A 20,746-nucleotide genomic window follows, 5' to 3' on the forward strand; every position below is an offset into this window, starting at 1 on the left:
AGTTATTTTTGAATGCATTTTTCCTGTGTATTGTGGTAAATGATTTGTGTCTGGGAGAAATATGCAGCTGGTTTGAGATGTAGAATTTAGTGACCATTTGTTCACCACACTAGGGATGTGATTGCTCAGGAGATGGTGCAGAAGAGATTCACCCGGATGTTGCCTGAGATGGAGTGATTTAGCCATGAGAAGGACTGGATAGACTGGGCTTGTTTTCTATAATATTTTTTTTCCGATTAGTATGAACAAGGGTCCCACCAGAAAACATAATCTGTCCATTCCTTGTACACATGCTGCCTGACCTGCTAAGTTCTTCAGCACTTTGCATTTTGATCAAGATTTCAGCATCTGCAGTTCCTTGTGTCTCCTCTTTTGTTTTCCTTCGAGAAGGTTGAAAGGACACATGATCAAATATGAGGATGGATCGTGAGAATCCTTTTCCTTTAGTAGGCCATCTGAACCAGAAGGCAACGGGAAGAGCTAGGAGAATGAGAGAGTATTTTTTCTCCCTGAGGGTGATTGAAATCTGGAAAGTACTAACTGTTGTGATGGTGGAGGCTGGTACTCTCACCTTATTTAAAAGACGAACATTTAAACTCCACAACAAAGAGGACCATAGACCAAATGCTGGGAAATTGGATTAGTATAGCTCGGTGGGCCAAACAGCCTGTTTCCATATTGTATGACTCTATACCTGACAGACTTTGATGAAAATTGCAGCTTCAAATGGAATTTTTATCAACACATAATGTTAAAGTGGAACAGTCTATCAGCAAAATCTCTTATCAGCAAATGGATTAGCTCCTTCAGAGAGGAGAAGCGTGACATGCTGATTTTAAGAGTATTTGATGGCTATGTTAAGGACAGGTCATTCACCCCTCTCACAATTCACCTCAGGCATGGTCACCCACTTTCAATCTCTGTTTTATAATTCCTACTTTATCATTGTTGTTATAGTGTCAGAGTATTCAGCACGGAAACAGGCCCTTCGGAGCAGCTTGCCCATGACCACCAAGGTGCCTCAGCTACATTAGTCCAACCTGCCCGCTTTTGGCCCATGTGCTCTAAATCATTCTTATCCATGTCCAAATGTCTTTTAAATGTTGTTATAGTTTCTGCTTCAACTATTTCCTCTGGCAGCTCATTACATGTACTTTGTGAAAAGGTTGCTGATTAGATTCCGCTTACAACTCAGCGGTATGAATATTGATTTCTCTAACTTCAAGTAACACTTGCTTTCCCTCTCTCACCCTAGTTCTATGACTAGTTTCACTGTCCTTCTGATTAATTTTCCTGATTGTATGCCTCGTTGTCACCTTCCCCTCATCTAACTGAATCATTCTACATTTCCTTATCGTCCGCTTTGATCTGTTGTTTTCACACCTTACCCTTCCATATCTGTAGTCTCCCTCGTTCCCTGATTCTCAGTCTGAAGAAGGGTCTCGACCCAAAATGTCACCCATTCCTTCTCTCCAGAGATGCTGCCTGTCCCGCTGAGTTACTCCAGCATTAAGATCTCATTTAACCTTGATAACCAATTTTATTATCGACAATACCCTCCACTATGCGCTATCATCTGGAAACGTATTATTCCTGCCTTGTCCGTTCTCATGTAAATCATTGATATAAACCACAAAAAGCAATGGGCACAGCACTGATCCTTGAGGCAAACCCCTAGTCACAGGCCTCCAGTCTGAAAAACAACCTTCTACCATCAACCTCTGCTGCATTCCATGAAGCCAATTTTCTAGCCAGTTGGCTAGCTCACCCTGGAACCCATTTGATGTCATCTTCCAAAGCAGCCTACCATGCGGTACCTTGTCAAATGCCTTGCTGAAATCCATATAGACAATATCTACATCTCTGCCGTCATCAACTTTATGATTATATCTTCAAAAACTCATTCAGATTCGTGAGACACGATCTCCCATCTACAAAACTGTGGTGACTATCCCTAATCAGTCCTCGTCTATCTAAATGCATGCATTTCTTATACCTCAGAATGCCCTGGTAACTTTGCGACCACAGATGGTAGGCTCACAGGCCCATAATTTCCAGGCTTTTCCTTGCAACCCTCAATAAATAGAGGCCGAACATTTGCCGCCCTCCAGTCGACCAGCATCTAACTCATATTTAATCATGGTTCATATCTCAGCCCGGACATCTGCAATTTCTTCTCTATCTTCCCACAGTGTCCTTGGATATATCTGATCAATCCCAGGAGAGTTGTCTGCCTTGATGCACGTTAGGACATTCAGCATCACCTCGATCGTAATGCTGATTGCCCTCAAGATACTTCTATTGACTGCCCCAAGTTCCCTGGTCCTCGTGTCTTTGTTCTGTATCATTCATTCATTCCTCCCAATCTCCAAAGTTCCCTGTAGGAGTCACTCATTCTCCCCAACCCGATTTTTTAATACCTCAGACAACTCAACGCGTGGAATATTCTATTCTTCAGATAATCAGCGACCGTTTAACACTAGAACCGGGATCAGGAATGGTAGCTGCTTACAGAGCATCAGAGGGAAAGCAAACAAGATATTCCAGAGGCGGTTCTTTGTAAGAAATTCTACAATTATTTAAAATCCAAACTTAATACCAGGCAAGAGGACATAGCTTTAAGGTGAGATGGGCAAAGTTTAAGGAGATGTGCAGGGCACATTTTTGATTCAGAGGGTGGTAGATGCCTGGAATATGCCGCCAGGGGGTGGTGGTAAAGGTAGATATGACAGTGGCATTTAAGGGGCATTTAGATAGGCACATGGATATGCAGAGAATGGAGGTATATGGATCACGTGTTGGCATCATGTTCGGCATGGATAGTGTGGGCCAAAGGGCCTGTTCCTATGTTGTACAGTTCTATGTTCTCAGACATCAGGCTATGTTCTTTAACTCATACATGTCAGAATATTGTCCTCTGCATGAGCTAATATGTATGGCCTTTCTGTCATTTAATTATATCAAGGCCTCAACTTCTTTTTGCTTTTCTTCACTTTACAATCTTGTCATCTCCCTCAACCAAATTATATTGAATTTAGTTTTAAAATCTCCAGTTCCACTTCAAACATTTGTGGAAATTAGCTCCAGATTATAACTACACTAGCCCTGTGACAAAGTTCTCTTGCTGTCACCCCTGAACGTATTCTAAGATAATGGCTGTGCATTCTTGGGAAAGTCTTCACCCACCCTTCTAAACCCTCTTCTCATTTCAACCCCATCATCAAATTAGACTTCCATCTTCAAAATTCAAGGGAACAGAAGGCACGTGCCTGGCACCAGGAATTATAAATTAATTATTTATGTCACAGAAATGGCCCCACCCAACTCCGGTAATTGTTCCGTTAATATTGACACAAATGACAGCATTCCTCAAGAAGTGAAAGTCACAAAACTGCTGATGTTGGAAATCTGACAAGAGCCTTCTACCCGAAATATATGCTCTGTTTCTCTTTCCCCACACACTGCCTGGTGTGCTGAGTGGTATCTGTTTATATTCACAAGTGGGCTGTGGCCCGTGCTCACAGGCACAACGTCTGCTGGATGTAAGCTGGCCAGGGTGGAATAATGTAGATTGCAATGTGCGATGGAAACTCTGAATCATGAACTCCATTGTGTTTGTGGTCAGGGAGAAACATCTCAGCCAATAGCTTTCCCTGTGGTCACCCAGTTCTGCAATGAGATGGAATGAATAAACCCACACCAACGTGAATTATGTCAGATTCTCCAAGAAATACAAGCTCCATGAAACAGGTGCCCTTCATTCCAGCATTACTGAGTCACGTCAGAATGGGTGGGTCACTCTACCATTTGCCTCGGGTGAGCAGCCAACATAATCACAGTCCACTCACACCCTGGTCATTCTCTTTTCTCCCCTCTCCAATTGATATAAAGGCTTGTCAGCACAGTCTACCACATTCAAGAACAGCTTCTTTAAAGACCTCTCATATGTTAAGGATCTTCCTGATCTTCCTCCCTACCTCATTGTAGCACTCCAGTGCTGGAGTCCAGACAAAAGATTCTGTGGTGGCAATCGAGACTCAATACCTGGAACGTATTGCCTTGGGTAGTGGTTGAGGCAGATACGATAGTGGCATCCCAGAAACTGTTGGATATGGATGTGCAGGGATATGGATTATGTGCAGGTAGATAAGAATTGGTCTTGGCATCATGTTCGGCACAGACATTGTGGGCTGAAGGGCCTGTTGTTGTGCTGTGCTGTTCTATGTTCTATGATGAGATAGTAAACCAAGGCCCCCACTCCCTCTCAGATTCCACAATATTATTGGAAGAAGATCAAGGTAATTACTTCTCCTGGGTTAAAAACTATCTTTAAACAACATTAGTAAAAATGAATAATTTGGTCATTTGCAAATCCTGCTTGAGGGATTTAGCTCTGTGAAAATCTCTAGGTCTGTTTCCTGCATCACAACATAAACGACAATTCAAAACTGTTGCAATAACCACTTTGGGACTTGCTGCGATGAAGCACGTTCTAAAAATGCAAGTAACTCTTTATATAAACTCCCTTCAACCATTTTTGATTAGATCCAAGGCTATAACTTGATCAGTGTCCTTCCTTGTCCTGGAGCAGTCACCTGAACTGGGATCAACTGCCAATCAGGCAGGTTCTATCAAACACAGAAAATAATTTGATGTAATAGCGATACCAGTTGCTAATACAATTAATTATTTAAACAGGGCGTTTACAAAGAACATTAGGTCATCTAACGAGGTTGGTACAGAGGAGAATGACGCGGGGCATATGACTCAGAGCAAACAAAGACAATTTATTGAAAATAATGAGTACGTAGAGTGGTGCAAAGAGGATCTACAATATCTCCAACGAGAAGAAATGCAGTGAGTTGAGGATAGTTATCTGTAAATTATGTACACTGAATTCCTCAGTAGTGTGGGCACCATGGCTGCAGTACAATATAAGCAGGAAATCTGGGCACATTCAATCACCAGGAACATATTCACATCAGTGGTTCACACCAGTGGCCTATATTCTTTACAAATGGAAGTTAAAGACTGATTTTTTTCAATGTATGGTTCATAATAGAGTCAACAGTAGAAGGGAGAGTAGGGAAGGCTATCCTTTTAAACTTCTTTTGCTACACTGTTCAGTGCTTTGAACAGATTCAACCTGTTAAGCATTTTATTCAGTTTCAAACCCAGTTTGCATATTTTGCGGTTTCCCTTCAGGAACCTGAAATGTTTGTTAGATTTTAATATGCTTACTCAGCTCCAGTGGATTTCCAGCAGTAAGTGTTTGAGCGTTCATGGTCCAGTTTACTTAGAATATTGAGCAAAACACATGCTGGAAAAACTCAGCAGGACAGATGGCGTTTTAAGTTGGGATCCTTCTTTAGACTATCCATTCCCTCCACAGATGCTGCCTGACCCACTGAGTCCTTCCAGCATTTTATGTTTTGCTGAAAATTCCAACATCTGCAGTTTTTTATGTCTCCGATAATTTATTGTACATTTATTGTTTTTATTTAGCCTGTAAAGCAGCAGCAAGTAGGAATTTCATATTTCTGGTTCATAAAGTCATATGGCACAGAAAAAGATCCTTTGGCCCAACTTGTCCATGCCGACCAAGATTCTCCATCTAAGCTAGTCCCATTTGCCCGTGTTTGGCCTATATTTCTCCAAACCTTTTCTTCAATTTTGTATCCATGTCTTTTAAATGCCATTATAGTACCTGCCTCAACTACCTTCTCTGGCTGTTCGTTCCATAGGCCCACCACCCTCTGCATGAATATTCAGTCCATGCGACAAATAACCATTCATTCAGCAGCCTTGATGAACTTACAAATTCAATGTGCAGGTCTATTACCTGGATATGCGGCGAAAATTCAATTCCTTATAAATATCACAACTGATTACTGGGAATATAAAAGTGGATGGTGAATGGTTCTACAAATATGTAAAAAGAAAAAAGATTAGTGAAGTCAAATATAGGTCCCTTACAGACAAAAACAGGAGAAAATATAAAAACAAGAAACGGCAGATGTTGGTTTACAAAATCCCCCACAAAATCCTGGTGTAATTCAGCGGGTCAGGCAGCATCCCTGGAGAACATGGATAGGTGATGATTCGGGTCAGGATCCTTATTCGGACTGAATCAGTCTGAAGAAGGGCCCTGACCCGAAATGTCCCCGACCCGCTGAGGTACTCCAGCACTTTGTGTCCTTTTTTCAGGAGAAAACACAACGGGAACAGGAAAAATGGCAAAAAGAATAAAATAAGTCCTTAGATTATGTCTTCACAGAGGAGAATACGTTACATTACAGAAATCTTAGAATACAAGAATCTGACACTAAAGAAAATTAGAAGTTTAAATCAGACACCTAAAATGTACATCTGAAAAAAAATTCTTCTTCGCAAGTAACATCATACAAAACCCGTATATCTGTCCCCTCATGCAAAGTGAATATTGTTGGCTTCTGCCATTATTTCCCTATGGAATGAGTTATGCTCAAACATTTCAACAGAAATAAGTTCTGAACCTGTGCACAAAGAAGGCAAACGCAATGCTGGCATTTATTTCCAGAGGGCTAGAATACAAAAACAGAGATGTAATGCTGAGGCTCTTATAAGGCGCTGGTCAGGCTGGATTTGGTGTATTTTGAGCAATTTTGGGCACCATATATGAGGAGGGATGAGCTGGCTCTGGAGAGAGTCCAGAAGAGGTTTACAAGAATGATCCCAGAAGTGAGTGCGTTAAAATATGATGAATATTTGACGGCATTGGGCTTGTACTCGCTGGAGTTTAGAAGAATGAGGAGGGACCTCATTGAAACCTACTGAATAGTGAAAGGCTTGGATAGAGTGAATGAGGAGAATCTAGGACTAGAAGTCATAGCCTCAGAATTAAAGGACGTTCCTTTAGGAAGGAGATGAGAAGGAATTTCTTTAGTCAGAGGGTGGTGAATCTGTGGATTTTTTTGCCACAGAAGGCTGAATATTTTTAAGGCAGTGATAGATAGATTCTTGATGAGTACTGGTGTCAGGGGTTAAAGGGAGAAGGGCTAGGAGGGAGAGATAGATCAGCCATGATTAAATGGCAGAGTCGACTTGTAGGGCCTAATGGCCTACTTCTGCTCCTATCACTTCTGACCTTTTAACCTTATGCACAGAGTTCGGTTTCTGCTGAGTCATATGGAGTTGACACTGGAGTCCTGTGATTCCACATGACCATTCAGAACCGACAGCAGGGCAGAGGTGACAAAGGACTGAAACACAATTGATTAACTTTAATATTTTTAATTCCTTCCAAACATTACTTCATTCACTAGAGGGCACCTTGGTCGGCATGGATGAATTGGGTAGAAAGGTCTGTTTACTTGATTATAACTATGATAATGACTTTAATTTCAACAATATTTTCAATTGTGTCTCCATCCAAAATTAATTTAATCTCCATTTTCATTGATAGCTGAACATTCATCAGCCACAAATTTCATGACAAGAAGGGATTCAACATCAGAAAGCAACCAAATGACAGAAGCATCATCAATATCAAATCCTTCAAAAGAAGGAAACTCAGAATCATCTCCAACAGCAGAATCACCCACAAGAGGCAGCTCCCCTCCAGAAACAACACCAAGAAACCAGCAATCATCACAAAACATTACAAGCACAAAACTTAATTCTTCAGAAAGTGTGTCCGTTTCAGAACCACATTTCACAATAGAATTATCAGCAACCACACGCTCCTCATCGGAATCATATTCCACATCAGTGAAAGCTTCCTCAACAACAGAACCTTCATCAGAATCACATCCTACAATAGCAGCATCCACGATGGCCACATCCTCTCTGGAAACAACTCCAAAAACCCAGCAATCTTCAAGAACTGAACTATCATCACAATCCAATCCAAGCACAAACAATGTTTCATCAGTCACTGAGTCCTCTTCAGAAACACATTTAACAACATCAAGTTTATCACAGGTAACTGAGTCCTCAACAGAAACATACTCCACATCGACACAGGTTTCATCAAAAACTGAATCACCCTCAGAAAGCCATCAGACCACAGAAGTGCCTTCAAGGTCCTTGTCCTCATCAAAAACACATCCAACAACATTACAGGAATCATCATCAACAGAGCTTCCAACAACAGCATATCCAACATTGACAACTGCTTCATCTGTTAGTGTGTCCCCATCTGAAACCCACCTAACAACAACACCAATATCATTGCCAACTCAGTCCTCAGCAGAGACCTATCCAACAACACAAACATCCACAAACAATCCTTCATCAGAAACACACCCAACAACAGTGAAATCGTCAAGCACACAGCATTCAACGCAAACACATCAAAGCTCAACAGAAGTTTCATCAGTCACTGGGTCGCCAGTTGAATCCCACTCCACAACCTCATCATTTTCATTGGTTACTCAATCCCCATCAGAAACACATTCAACATCTGCACAAGCATCAGTGACAACTGAAACTTCATTGGAATCCCATCCAACTACAGAGACATCTCGAATCACAGTGTCTTCTTCGGAAAGACAGCCAACAGCACCTGATTCATCAAGTACAGAGCAGTCAACACAAACTCATGGAACAACATCAGAAATTCCCTCAGAAAGTGCGTCCCCATCAAAAACCCTCGCAACATCAACAACGTCACCTTTGGTCACTGAGAACTCAGCGGTAACTTATTCTCAATCATCGCAAATCACATCCTCCAACAAATCTGCAACAGTATCACATCCAACGACAGAAGAATCATCGATCACTGTCTCTTCACCTGAAACACATCAGACAAATACACAGGAACCTTTTACATCGGCATATCCAAAAACAACACAAGTTTCAACAGAAACTATTTTGACAACAGAAACACATTTAACAACACCAATCTCAAAGGAAACGGAGCCTCCATCAGTAACCTACCCACGCACAACAGAAGGCTTAACCACAACAGAATTTTCCTCACCAACACCGAATGGTAGACAGGCATCAGCAACCACATTGTCCACAGCTGAAACACGGTCAGAAACGCAGGAATCAATAAGAACGGAGCATTCAACCCAAACCAATGCAAGCACGACACAGAATTCTTCAGAAAGTGTGACCGTTTCAGAACCACATTTCACAACGCAATTTTCCGTCACAACAGATTCCTCAACGGAATCATATTCCACATCAGTGAAAGCTTCCTCAACAACAGAACCTTCATCAGAATCACATCCTACAATAGCAGCATCCACGATTGCCACATCCTCTCTGGAAACAACACCAAAAACCCAGCAATCTTCAAGAACTGAACTATCATCACAATCCAATCCAAGCACAACCAATGTGTCATCAGTCACTGAGTCCTCTTCAGAAACACATTTAACAACATCAAGTTTATCACAGGTAACTGAGTCCTCAACAGAAACATACTCCACATCGACACAGGTTTCATCAAAAACTGAATCACCCTCAGAAAGCCATCAGACCACAGAAGTGCCTTCAAGCTCCTTGTCCTCATCAAAAACACATCCAACAACATTACAGGAATCATCATCAACAGAGCTTCCAACAACAGCATATCCAACATTGACAACTGCTTCATCTGTTAGTGTGTCCCCATCTGAAACCCACCTAACAACAACACCAATATCATCGCCAACTCAGTCCTCAGCAGAGACCTATCCAACAACAGAAACATCCACAAACAAACCTTCATCAGAAACACACCCAACAACAGTGGAATCGTCAAGCACGCAGCATTCAACGCAAACACATCAAAGCTCAACAGAAGTTTCATCAGTCACTGTGTCGCCAGTTGAATCCCACTCCACAACCTCATCACTTTCATTGGATACTCAATCCCCGTCAGAAACACGTTCAACATCTGCACAAGCATCAGTGACAACTGAAACTTCATCGGAATCCCATCCAACTACAGAGGCATCTCGAATCACAATGTCCTCTTCGGAAAGACAGCCAACAGCACTTGATTCATCAAGTACAGAGCAGTCAACACAAACTCATGGAACAACATCAGAAATTCCCTCAGAAAGTGCGTCCTCATCAAAAACCCTCGCAACAGCAACAACGTCACCTTCGGTCACTGAGAACTCAGCGGTAACTTATTCTCAATCATCGCAAATCACATCCTCCAACAAATCTGCAACAGTAACACATCCAACTACAGAAGAATCATCGATCACTGACTCCTCACCTGAAACACATCAGACAAATACACAGGAACCTTTTAAATCGGCATATCCAAAGACAATGCAAGCTTCAACAGAAACTATTTTGACAACAGAAACACATTTAACAACACCAATCTCAAAGGAAACGGAGCCTCCATCAGTAACCTACCCACGCACAACAGAAGGCTTATCCACAACAGAACTTTCCTCACCAACACCGAATGGTAGACAGGCATCAGCAACCACATTGTCCACAGCTGAAACACGGTCAGAAACGCAGGAATCAATAAGAACGGAGCATTCAACACAAATCAATGCAAGCACGACACAGAATTCTTCAGAAAGTGTGACCGTTTCAGAACCACATTTCACAACGCAATTTTCCGTCACAACAGATTCCTCAACGGAATCATATTCCACATCAGTGAAAGCTTCCTCAACAACAGAACCTTCATCAGAATCACATCCTACAATAGCAGCATCCACGATTGCCACATCCTCTCTGGAAACAACTCCAAAAACCCAGCAATCTTCAAGAACTGAACTATCATCACAATCCAATCCAAGCACAACCAATGTGTCATCAGTCACTGAGTCCTCTTCAGAAACACATTTAACAACATCAAGTTTATCACAGGTAACTGAGTCCTCAACAGAAACATACTCCACATCGACACAGGTTTCATCAAAAACTGAATCACCCTCAGAAAGCCATCAGACCACAGAAGTGCCTTCAAGCTCCTTGTCCTCATCAAAAACACATCCAACAACATTACAGGAATCATCATCAACAGAGCTTCCAACAACAGCATATCCAACATTGACAACTGCTTCATCTGTTAGTGTGTCCCCATCTGAAACCCACCTAACAACAACACCAATATCATCGCCAACTCAGTCCTCAGCAGAGACCTATCCAACAACAGAAACATCCACAAACAAACCTTCATCAGAAACACACCCAACAACAGTGGAATCGTCAAGCACGCAGCATTCAACGCAAACACATCAAAGCTCAACAGAAGTTTCATCAGTCACTGTGTCGCCAGTTGAATCCCACTCCACAACCTCATCATTTTCATTGGATACTCAATCCCCGTCAGAAACACGTTCAACATCTGCACAAGCATCAGTGACAACTGAAACTTCATCGGAATCCCATCCAACTACAGAGGCATCTCGAATCACAATGTCCTCTTCGGAAAGACAGCCAACAGCACTTGATTCATCAAGTACAGAGCAGTCAACACAAACTCATGGAACAACATCAGAAATTCCCTCAGAAAGTGCGTCCTCATCAAAAACCCTCGCAACAGCAACAACGTCACCTTCGGTCACTGAGAACTCAGCGGTAACTTATTCTCAATCATCGCAAATCACATCCTCCAACAAATCTGCAACAGTAACACATCCAACTACAGAAGAATCATCGATCACTGACTCCTCACCTGAAACACATCAGACAAATACACAGGAACCTTTTACATCGGCATATCCAAAGACAATGCAAGCTTCAACAGAAACTATTTTGACAACAGAAACACATTTAACAACACCAATCTCAAAGGAAACGGAGCCTCCATCAGTAACCTACCCACGCACAACAGAAGGCTTATCCACAACAGAACTTTCCTCACCAACACCGAATGTTAGACAGGCATCAGCAACCACATTGTCCACAGCTGAAACACGGTCAGAAACGCAGGAATCAATAAGAACGGAGCATTCAACACAAACCAATGCAAGCACGACACAGAATTCTTCAGAAAGTGTGACCGTTTCAGAACCACATTTCACAACGCAATTTTCCGTCACAACAGATTCCTCAACGGAATCATATTCCACATCAGTGAAAGCTTCCTCAACAACAGAACCTTCATCAGAATCACATCCTACAATAGCAGCATCCACGATTGCCACATCCTCTCTGGAAACAACTCCAAAAACCCAGCAATCTTCAAGAACTGAACTATCATCACAATCCAATCCAAGCACAACCAATGTGTCATCAGTCACTGAGTCCTCTTCAGAAACACATTTAACAACATCAAGTTTATCACAGGTAACTGAGTCCTCAACAGAAACATACTCCACATCGACACAGGTTTCATCAAAAACTGAATCACCCTCAGAAAGCCATCAGACCACAGAAGTGCCTTCAAGCTCCTTGTCCTCATCAAAAACACATCCAACAACATTACAGGAATCATCATCAACAGAGCTTCCAACAACAGCATATCCAACATTGACAACTGCTTCATCTGTTAGTGTGTCCCCATCTGAAACCCACCTAACAACAACACCAATATCATCGCCAACTCAGTCCTCAGCAGAGACCTATCCAACAACAGAAACATCCACAAACAAACCTTCATCAGAAACACACCCAACAACAGTGGAATCGTCAAGCACGCAGCATTCAACGCAAACACATCAAAGCTCAACAGAAGTTTCATCAGTCACTGTGTCGCCAGTTGAATCCCACTCCACAACCTCATCATTTTCATTGGATACTCAATCCCCGTCAGAAACACGTTCAACATCTGCACAAGCATCAGTGACAACTGAAACTTCATCGGAATCCCATCCAACTACAGAGGCATCTCGAATCACAATGTCCTCTTCGGAAAGACAGCCAACAGCACTTGATTCATCAAGTACAGAGCAGTCAACACAAACTCATGGAACAACATCAGAAATTCCCTCAGAAAGTGCGTCCTCATCAAAAACCCTCGCAACAGCAACAACGTCACCTTCGGTCACTGAGAACTCAGCGGTAACTTATTCTCAATCATCGCAAATCACATCCTCCAACAAATCTGCAACAGTAACACATCCAACTACAGAAGAATCATCAATCACTGACTCCTCACCTGAAACACATCAGACAAATACACAGGAACCTTTTACATCGGCATATCCAAAGACAATGCAAGCTTCAACAGAAACTATTTTGACAACAGAAACACATTTAACAACACCAATCTCAAAGGAAACGGAGCCTCCATCAGTAACCTACCCACGCACAACAGAAGGCTTATCCACAACAGAACTTTCCTCACCAACACCGAATGTTAGACAGGCATCAGCAACCACATTGTCCACAGCTGAAACACGGTCAGAAACGCAGGAATCAATAAGAACGGAGCATTCAACACAAACCAATGCAAGCACGACACAGAATTCTTCAGAAAGTGTGACCGTTTCAGAACCACATTTCACAACGCAATTTTCCGTCACAACAGATTCCTCAACGGAATCATATTCCACATCAGTGAAAGCTTCCTCAACAACAGAACCTTCATCAGAATCACATCCTACAATAGCAGCATCCACGATTGCCACATCCTCTCTGGAAACAACTCCAAAAACCCAGCAATCTTCAAGAACTGAACTATCATCACAATCCAATCCAAGCACAACCAATGTGTCATCAGTCACTGAGTCCTCTTCAGAAACACATTTAACAACATCAAGTTTATCACAGGTAACTGAGTCCTCAACAGAAACATACTCCACATCGACACAGGTTTCATCAAAAACTGAATCACCCTCAGAAAGCCATCAGACCACAGAAGTGCCTTCAAGCTCCTTGTCCTCATCAAAAACACATCCAACAACATTACAGGAATCATCATCAACAGAGCTTCCAACAACAGCATATCCAACATTGACAACTGCTTCATCTGTTAGTGTGTCCCCATCTGAAACCCACCTAACAACAACACCAATATCATCGCCAACTCAGTCCTCAGCAGAGACCTATCCAACAACAGAAACATCCACAAACAAACCTTCATCAGAAACACACCCAACAACAGTGGAATCGTCAAGCACGCAGCATTCAACGCAAACACATCAAAGCTCAACAGAAGTTTCATCAGTCACTGTGTCGCCAGTTGAATCCCACTCCACAACCTCATCATTTTCATTGGATACTCAATCCCCGTCAGAAACACGTTCAACATCTGCACAAGCATCAGTGACAACTGAAACTTCATCGGAATCCCATCCAACTACAGAGGCATCTCGAATCACAATGTCCTCTTCGGAAAGACAGCCAACAGCACTTGATTCATCAAGTACAGAGCAGTCAACACAAACTCATGGAACAACATCAGAAATTCCCTCAGAAAGTGCGTCCTCATCAAAAACCCTCGCAACAGCAACAACGTCACCTTCGGTCACTGAGAACTCAGCGGTAACTTATTCTCAATCATCGCAAATCACATCCTCCAACAAATCTGCAACAGTAACACATCCAACTACAGAAGAATCATCAATCACTGACTCCTCACCTGAAACACATCAGACAAATACACAGGAACCTTTTACATCGGCATATCCAAAGACAATGCAAGCTTCAACAGAAACTATTTTGACAACAGAAACACATTTAACAACACCAATCTCAAAGGAAACGGAGCCTCCATCAGTAACCTACCCACGCACAACAGAAGGCTTATCCACAACAGAACTTTCCTCACCAACACCGAATGTTAGACAGGCATCAGCAACCACATTGTCCACAGCTGAAACACGGTCAGAAACGCAGGAATCAATACGAACGGAGCATTCAACACAAACCAATGCAAGCACGACACAGAATTCTTCAGAAAGTGTGACCGTTTCAGAACCACATTTCACAACGCAATTTTCCGTCACAACAGATTCCTCAACGGAATCATATTCCACATCAGTGAAAGCTTCCTCAACAACAGAACCTTCATCAGAATCACATCCTACAATAGCAGCATCCACGATTGCCACATCCTCTCTGGAAACAACTCCAAAAACCCAGCAATCTTCAAGAACTGAACTATCATCACAATCCAATCCAAGCACAACCAATGTGTCATCAGTCACTGAGTCCTCTTCAGAAACACATTTAACAACATCAAGTTTATCACAGGTAACTGAGTCCTCAACAGAAACATACTCCACATCGACACAGGTTTCATCAAAAACTGAATCACCCTCAGAAAGCCATCAGACCACAGAACTGCCTTCAAGCTCCTTGTCCTCATCAAAAACACATCCAACAACATTACAGGAATCATCATCAACAGAGCTTCCAACAACAGCATATCCAACATTGACAACTGCTTCATCTGTTAGTGTGTCCCCATCTGAAACCCACCTAACAACAACACCAATATCATCGCCAATTCAGTCCTCAGCAGAGACCTATCCAACAACACAAACATCCACAAACAAACATTCATCAGAAACACACCCAACAACAGTGGAATCGTCAAGCACACAGCATTCAACGCAAACACATCAAAGCTCAACAGAAGTTTCATCAGTCACTGTGTCGCCAGTTGAATCCCACTCCACAACCTCATCATTTTCATTGGATACTCAATCCCCATCAGAAACACGTTCAACATCTGCACAAGCATCAGTGACAACTGAAACTTCATCGGAATCCCATCCAACTACAGAGGCATCTCGAATCACAATGTCCTCTTCGGAAAGACAGCCAATAGCACATGATTCATCAAGTACAGAGCAGTCAACACAAACTCATGGAACAACATCAGAAATTCCCTCAGAAAGTGCGTCCTCATCAAAAACCCTCGCAACAGCAACAACGTCACCTTCGGTCACTGAGAACTCAGCGGTAACTTATTCTCAATCATCGCAAATCACATCCTCCAACAAATCTGCAACAGTAACACGTCCAACGACAGAAGAATCATCGATCACTGACTCCTCACCTGAAACACATCAGACAAATACACAGGAACCTTTTACATCGGCATATCCAAAGACAACGCAAGCTTCAACAGAAACTATTTTGACAACAGAAACACATTTAACAACACCAATCTCAAAGGAAACGGAGCCTCCATCAGTAACCTCCCCTCGCACAACAGAAGGCTTATCCACAACAGAATTTTCCTCATCAACACCGAATGGGAGACAGGCATCAGCAACCACATTGTCCACAGCTGAAACACGGTCAGAAACGCAGGAATCAATAAGAACGGAGCATTCAACACAAACCAATGCAAGCACGACACAGAATTCTTCAGAAAGTGTGACCGTTTCACAACCACATTTCACAACGCAATTTTCCGTCACAACAGGTTCCTCAACGGAATCATATTCCACATCAGTGAAAGCTTCCTCAACAACAGAACCTTCATCAGAATCACATCCTACAATAGCAGCATCCACGATGGCCACATCCTCTCTGGAAACAACTCCAAAAACCCAGCAATCTTCAAGAACTGAACTATCATCACAATCCAATCCAAGCACAACCAATGTGTCATCAGTCACTGAGTCCTCTTCAGAAACACATTTAACAACATCAAGTTTATCACAGGTAACTGAGTCCTCAACAGAAACATACTCCACATCGACACAGGTTTCATCAAAAACTGAATCACCCTCAGAAAGCCATCAGACCACAGAAGTGCCTTCAAGCTCCTTGTCCTCATCAAAAACACATCCAACAACATTACAGGAATCATCATCAACAGAGCTTCCAACAACAGCATATCCAACATTGACAACTGCTTCATCTGTTAGTGTGTCCCCATCTGAAACCCACCTAACAACAACACCAATATCATCGCCAACTCAGTCCTCAGCAGAGACCTATCCAACAACAGAAACATCCACAAACAAACCTTCATCAGAAACACACCCAACAACAGTGGAATCGTCAAGCACGCAGCATTCAACGCAAACACATCAAAGCTCAACAGAAGTTTCATCAGTCACTGTGTCGCCAGTTGAATCCCACTCCACAACCTCATCATTTTCATTGGATACTCAATCCCCGTCAGAAACACGTTCAACATCTGCACAAGCATCAGTGACAACTGAAACTTCATCGGAATCCCATCCAACTACAGAGGCATCTCGAATCACAATGTCCTCTTCGGAAAGACAGCCAACAGCACTTGATTCATCAAGTACAGAGCAGTCAACACAAACTCATGGAACAACATCAGAAATTCCCTCAGAAAGTGCGTCCTCATCAAAAACCCTCGCAACAGCAACAACGTCACCTTCGGTCACTGAGAACTCAGCGGTAACTTATTCTCAATCATCGCAAATCACATCCTCCAACAAATCTGCAACAGTAACACATCCAACTACAGAAGAATCATCAATCACTGACTCCTCACCTGAAACACATCAGACAAATACACAGGAACCTTTTACATCGGCATATCCAAAGACAATGCAAGCTTCAACAGAAACTATTTTGACAACAGAAACACATTTAACAACACCAATCTCAAAGGAAACGGAGCCTCCATCAGTAACCTACCCACGCACAACAGAAGGCTTATCCACAACAGAACTTTCCTCACCAACACCGAATGTTAGACAGGCATCAGCAACCACATTGTCCACAGCTGAAACACGGTCAGAAACGCAGGAATCAATAAGAACGGAGCATTCAACACAAACCAATGCAAGCACGACACAGAATTCTTCAGAAAGTGTGACCGTTTCAGAACCACATTTCACAACGCAATTTTCCGTCACAACAGATTCCTCAACGGAATCATATTCCACATCAGTGAAAGCTTCCTCAACAACAGAACCTTCATCAGAATCACATCCTACAATAGCAGCATCCACGATTGCCACATCCTCTCTGGAAACAACTCCAAAAACCCAGCAATCTTCAAGAACTGAACTATCATCACAATCCAATCCAAGCACAACCAATGTGTCATCAGTCACTGAGTCCTCTTCAGAAACACATTTAACAACATCAAGTTTATCACAGGTAACTGAGTCCTCAACAGAAACATACTCCACATCGACACAGGTTTCATCAAAAACTGAATCACCCTCAGAAAGCCATCAGACCACAGAAGTGCCTTCAAGCTCCTTGTCCTCATCAAAAACACATCCAACAACATTACAGGAATCATCATCAACAGAGCTTCCAACAACAGCATATCCAACATTGACAACTGCTTCATCTGTTAGTGTGTCCCCATCTGAAACCCACCTAACAACAACACCAATATCATCGCCAACTCAGTCCTCAGCAGAGACCTATCCAACAACAGAAACATCCACAAACAAACCTTCATCAGAAACACACCCAACAACAGTGGAATCGTCAAGCACGCAGCATTCAACGCAAACACATCAAAGCTCAACAGAAGTTTCATCAGTCACTGTGTCGCCAGTTGAATCCCACTCCACAACCTCATCATTTTCATTGGATACTCAATCCCCGTCAGAAACACGTTCAACATCTGCACAAGCATCAGTGACAACTGAAACTTCATCGGAATCCCATCCAACTACAGAGGCATCTCGAATCACAATGTCCTCTTCGGAAAGACAGCCAACAGCACTTGATTCATCAAGTACAGAGCAGTCAACACAAACTCATGGAACAACATCAGAAATTCCCTCAGAAAGTGCGTCCTCATCAAAAACCCTCGCAACAGCAACAACGTCACCTTCGGTCACTGAGAACTCAGCGGTAACTTATTCTCAATCATCGCAAATCACATCCTCCAACAAATCTGCAACAGTAACACATCCAACTACAGAAGAATCATCAATCACTGACTCCTCACCTGAAACACATCAGACAAATACACAGGAACCTTTTACATCGGCATATCCAAAGACAATGCAAGCTTCAACAGAAACTATTTTGACAACAGAAACACATTTAACAACACCAATCTCAAAGGAAACGGAGCCTCCATCAGTAACCTACCCACGCACAACAGAAGGCTTATCCACAACAGAACTTTCCTCACCAACACCGAATGTTAGACAGGCATCAGCAACCACATTGTCCACAGCTGAAACACGGTCAGAAACGCAGGAATCAATAAGAACGGAGCATTCAACACAAACCAATGCAAGCACGACACAGAATTCTTCAGAAAGTGTGACCGTTTCAGAACCACATTTCACAACGCAATTTTCCGTCACAACAGATTCCTCAACGGAATCATATTCCACATCAGTGAAAGCTTCCTCAACAACAGAACCTTCATCAGAATCACATCCTACAATAGCAGCATCCACGATTGCCACATCCTCTCTGGAAACAACTCCAAAAACCCAGCAATCTTCAAGAACTGAACTATCATCACAATCCAATCCAAGCACAACCAATGTGTCATCAGTCACTGAGTCCTCTTCAGAAACACATTTAACAACATCAAGTTTATCACAGGTAACTGAGTCCTCAACAGAAACATACTCCACATCGACACAGGTTTCATCAAAAACTGAATCACCCTCAGAAAGCCATCAGACCACAGAACTGCCTTCAAGCTCCTTGTCCTCATCAAAAACACATCCAACAACATTACAGGAATCATCATCAACAGAGCTTCCAACAACAGCATATCCAACATTGACAACTGCTTCATCCGTTAGTGTGTCCCCATCTGAAACCCACCTAACAACAACACCAATATCATCGCCAACTCAGTCCTCAGCAGAGGACCTATCCAACAACAGAAACATCCACAAACAAACCTTCATCAGAAACACACCCAACAACAGTGGAATCGTCAAGCACGCAGCATTCAACGCAAACACATCAAAGCTCAACAGAAGTTTCATCAGTCACTGTGTCGCCAGTTGAATCCCACTCCACAACCTCATCATTTTCATTGGATACTCAATCCCCGTCAGAAACACGTTCAACATCTGCACAAGCATCAGTGACAACTGAAACTTCATCGGAATCCCATCCAACTACAGAGGCATCTCGAATCACAATGTCCTCTTCGGAAAGACAGCCAACAGCACTTGATTCATCAAGTACAGAGCAGTCAACACAAACTCATGGAACAACATCAGAAATTCCCTCAGAAAGTGCGTCCTCATCAAAAACCCTCGCAACAGCAACAACGTCACCTTCGGTCACTGAGAACTCAGCGGTAACTTATTCTCAATCATCGCAAATCACATCCTCCAACAAATCTGCAACAGTAACACATCCAACTACAGAAGAATCATCGATCACTGACTCCTCACCTGAAACACATCAGACAAATACACAGGAACCTTTTACATCGGCATATCCAAAGACAACGCAAGCTTCAACAGAAACTATTTTGACAACAGAAACACATTTAACAACACCAATCTCAAAGGAAACGGAGCCTCCATCAGTAACCTACCCACGCACAACAGAAGGCTTATCCACAACAGAACTTTCCTCACCAACACCGAATGTTAGACAGGCATCAGCAACCACATTGTCCACAGCTGAAACACGGTCAGAAACGCAGGAATCAATAAGAACGGAGCATTCAACACAAACCAATGCAAGCACGACACAGAATTCTTCAGAAAGTGTGACCGTTTCAGAACCACATTTCACAACGCAATTTTCCGTCACAACAGATTCCTCAACGGAATCATATTCCACATCAGTGAAAGCTTCCTCAACAACAGAACCTTCATCAGAATCACATCCTACAATAGCAGCATCCACGATTGCCACATCCTCTCTGGAAACAACTCCAAAAACCCAGCAATCTTCAAGAACTGAACTATCATCACAATCCAATCCAAGCACAACCAATGTGTCATCAGTCACTGAG

At 42.6% G+C, this 20,746-nt stretch overlaps 1 protein-coding gene across 1 annotated transcript; it reads left to right on the forward strand.

The window, feature by feature from the left end:
- The first annotated feature begins 7,460 nt into the window (after nt 1-7,460).
- On the forward strand, nt 7,461-19,779 carry LOC116990299 (mucin-3A-like). Its single transcript, XM_033047807.1, has one exon. It carries the CDS (start codon nt 7,471-7,473, stop codon nt 19,777-19,779), a length of 12,309 nt encoding a protein of 4,102 aa, XP_032903698.1. The 5' UTR covers nt 7,461-7,470.
- Nucleotides 19,780-20,746: the final 967 nt, after the last annotated feature.

This window comes from Amblyraja radiata, chromosome 31 (assembly GCF_010909765.2).
Source record: "Amblyraja radiata isolate CabotCenter1 chromosome 31, sAmbRad1.1.pri, whole genome shotgun sequence".
In the NCBI taxonomy this organism is placed as follows: Eukaryota; Metazoa; Chordata; class Chondrichthyes; order Rajiformes; family Rajidae; genus Amblyraja; species Amblyraja radiata.

Bases quoted from the DNA above. Each gene is read 5' to 3' on its own strand.
- LOC116990299 (XM_033047807.1), top strand. From the start codon at position 7,471: ATGACAAGAAGGGATTCAACATCAGAAAGCAACCAAATGACAGAAGCA.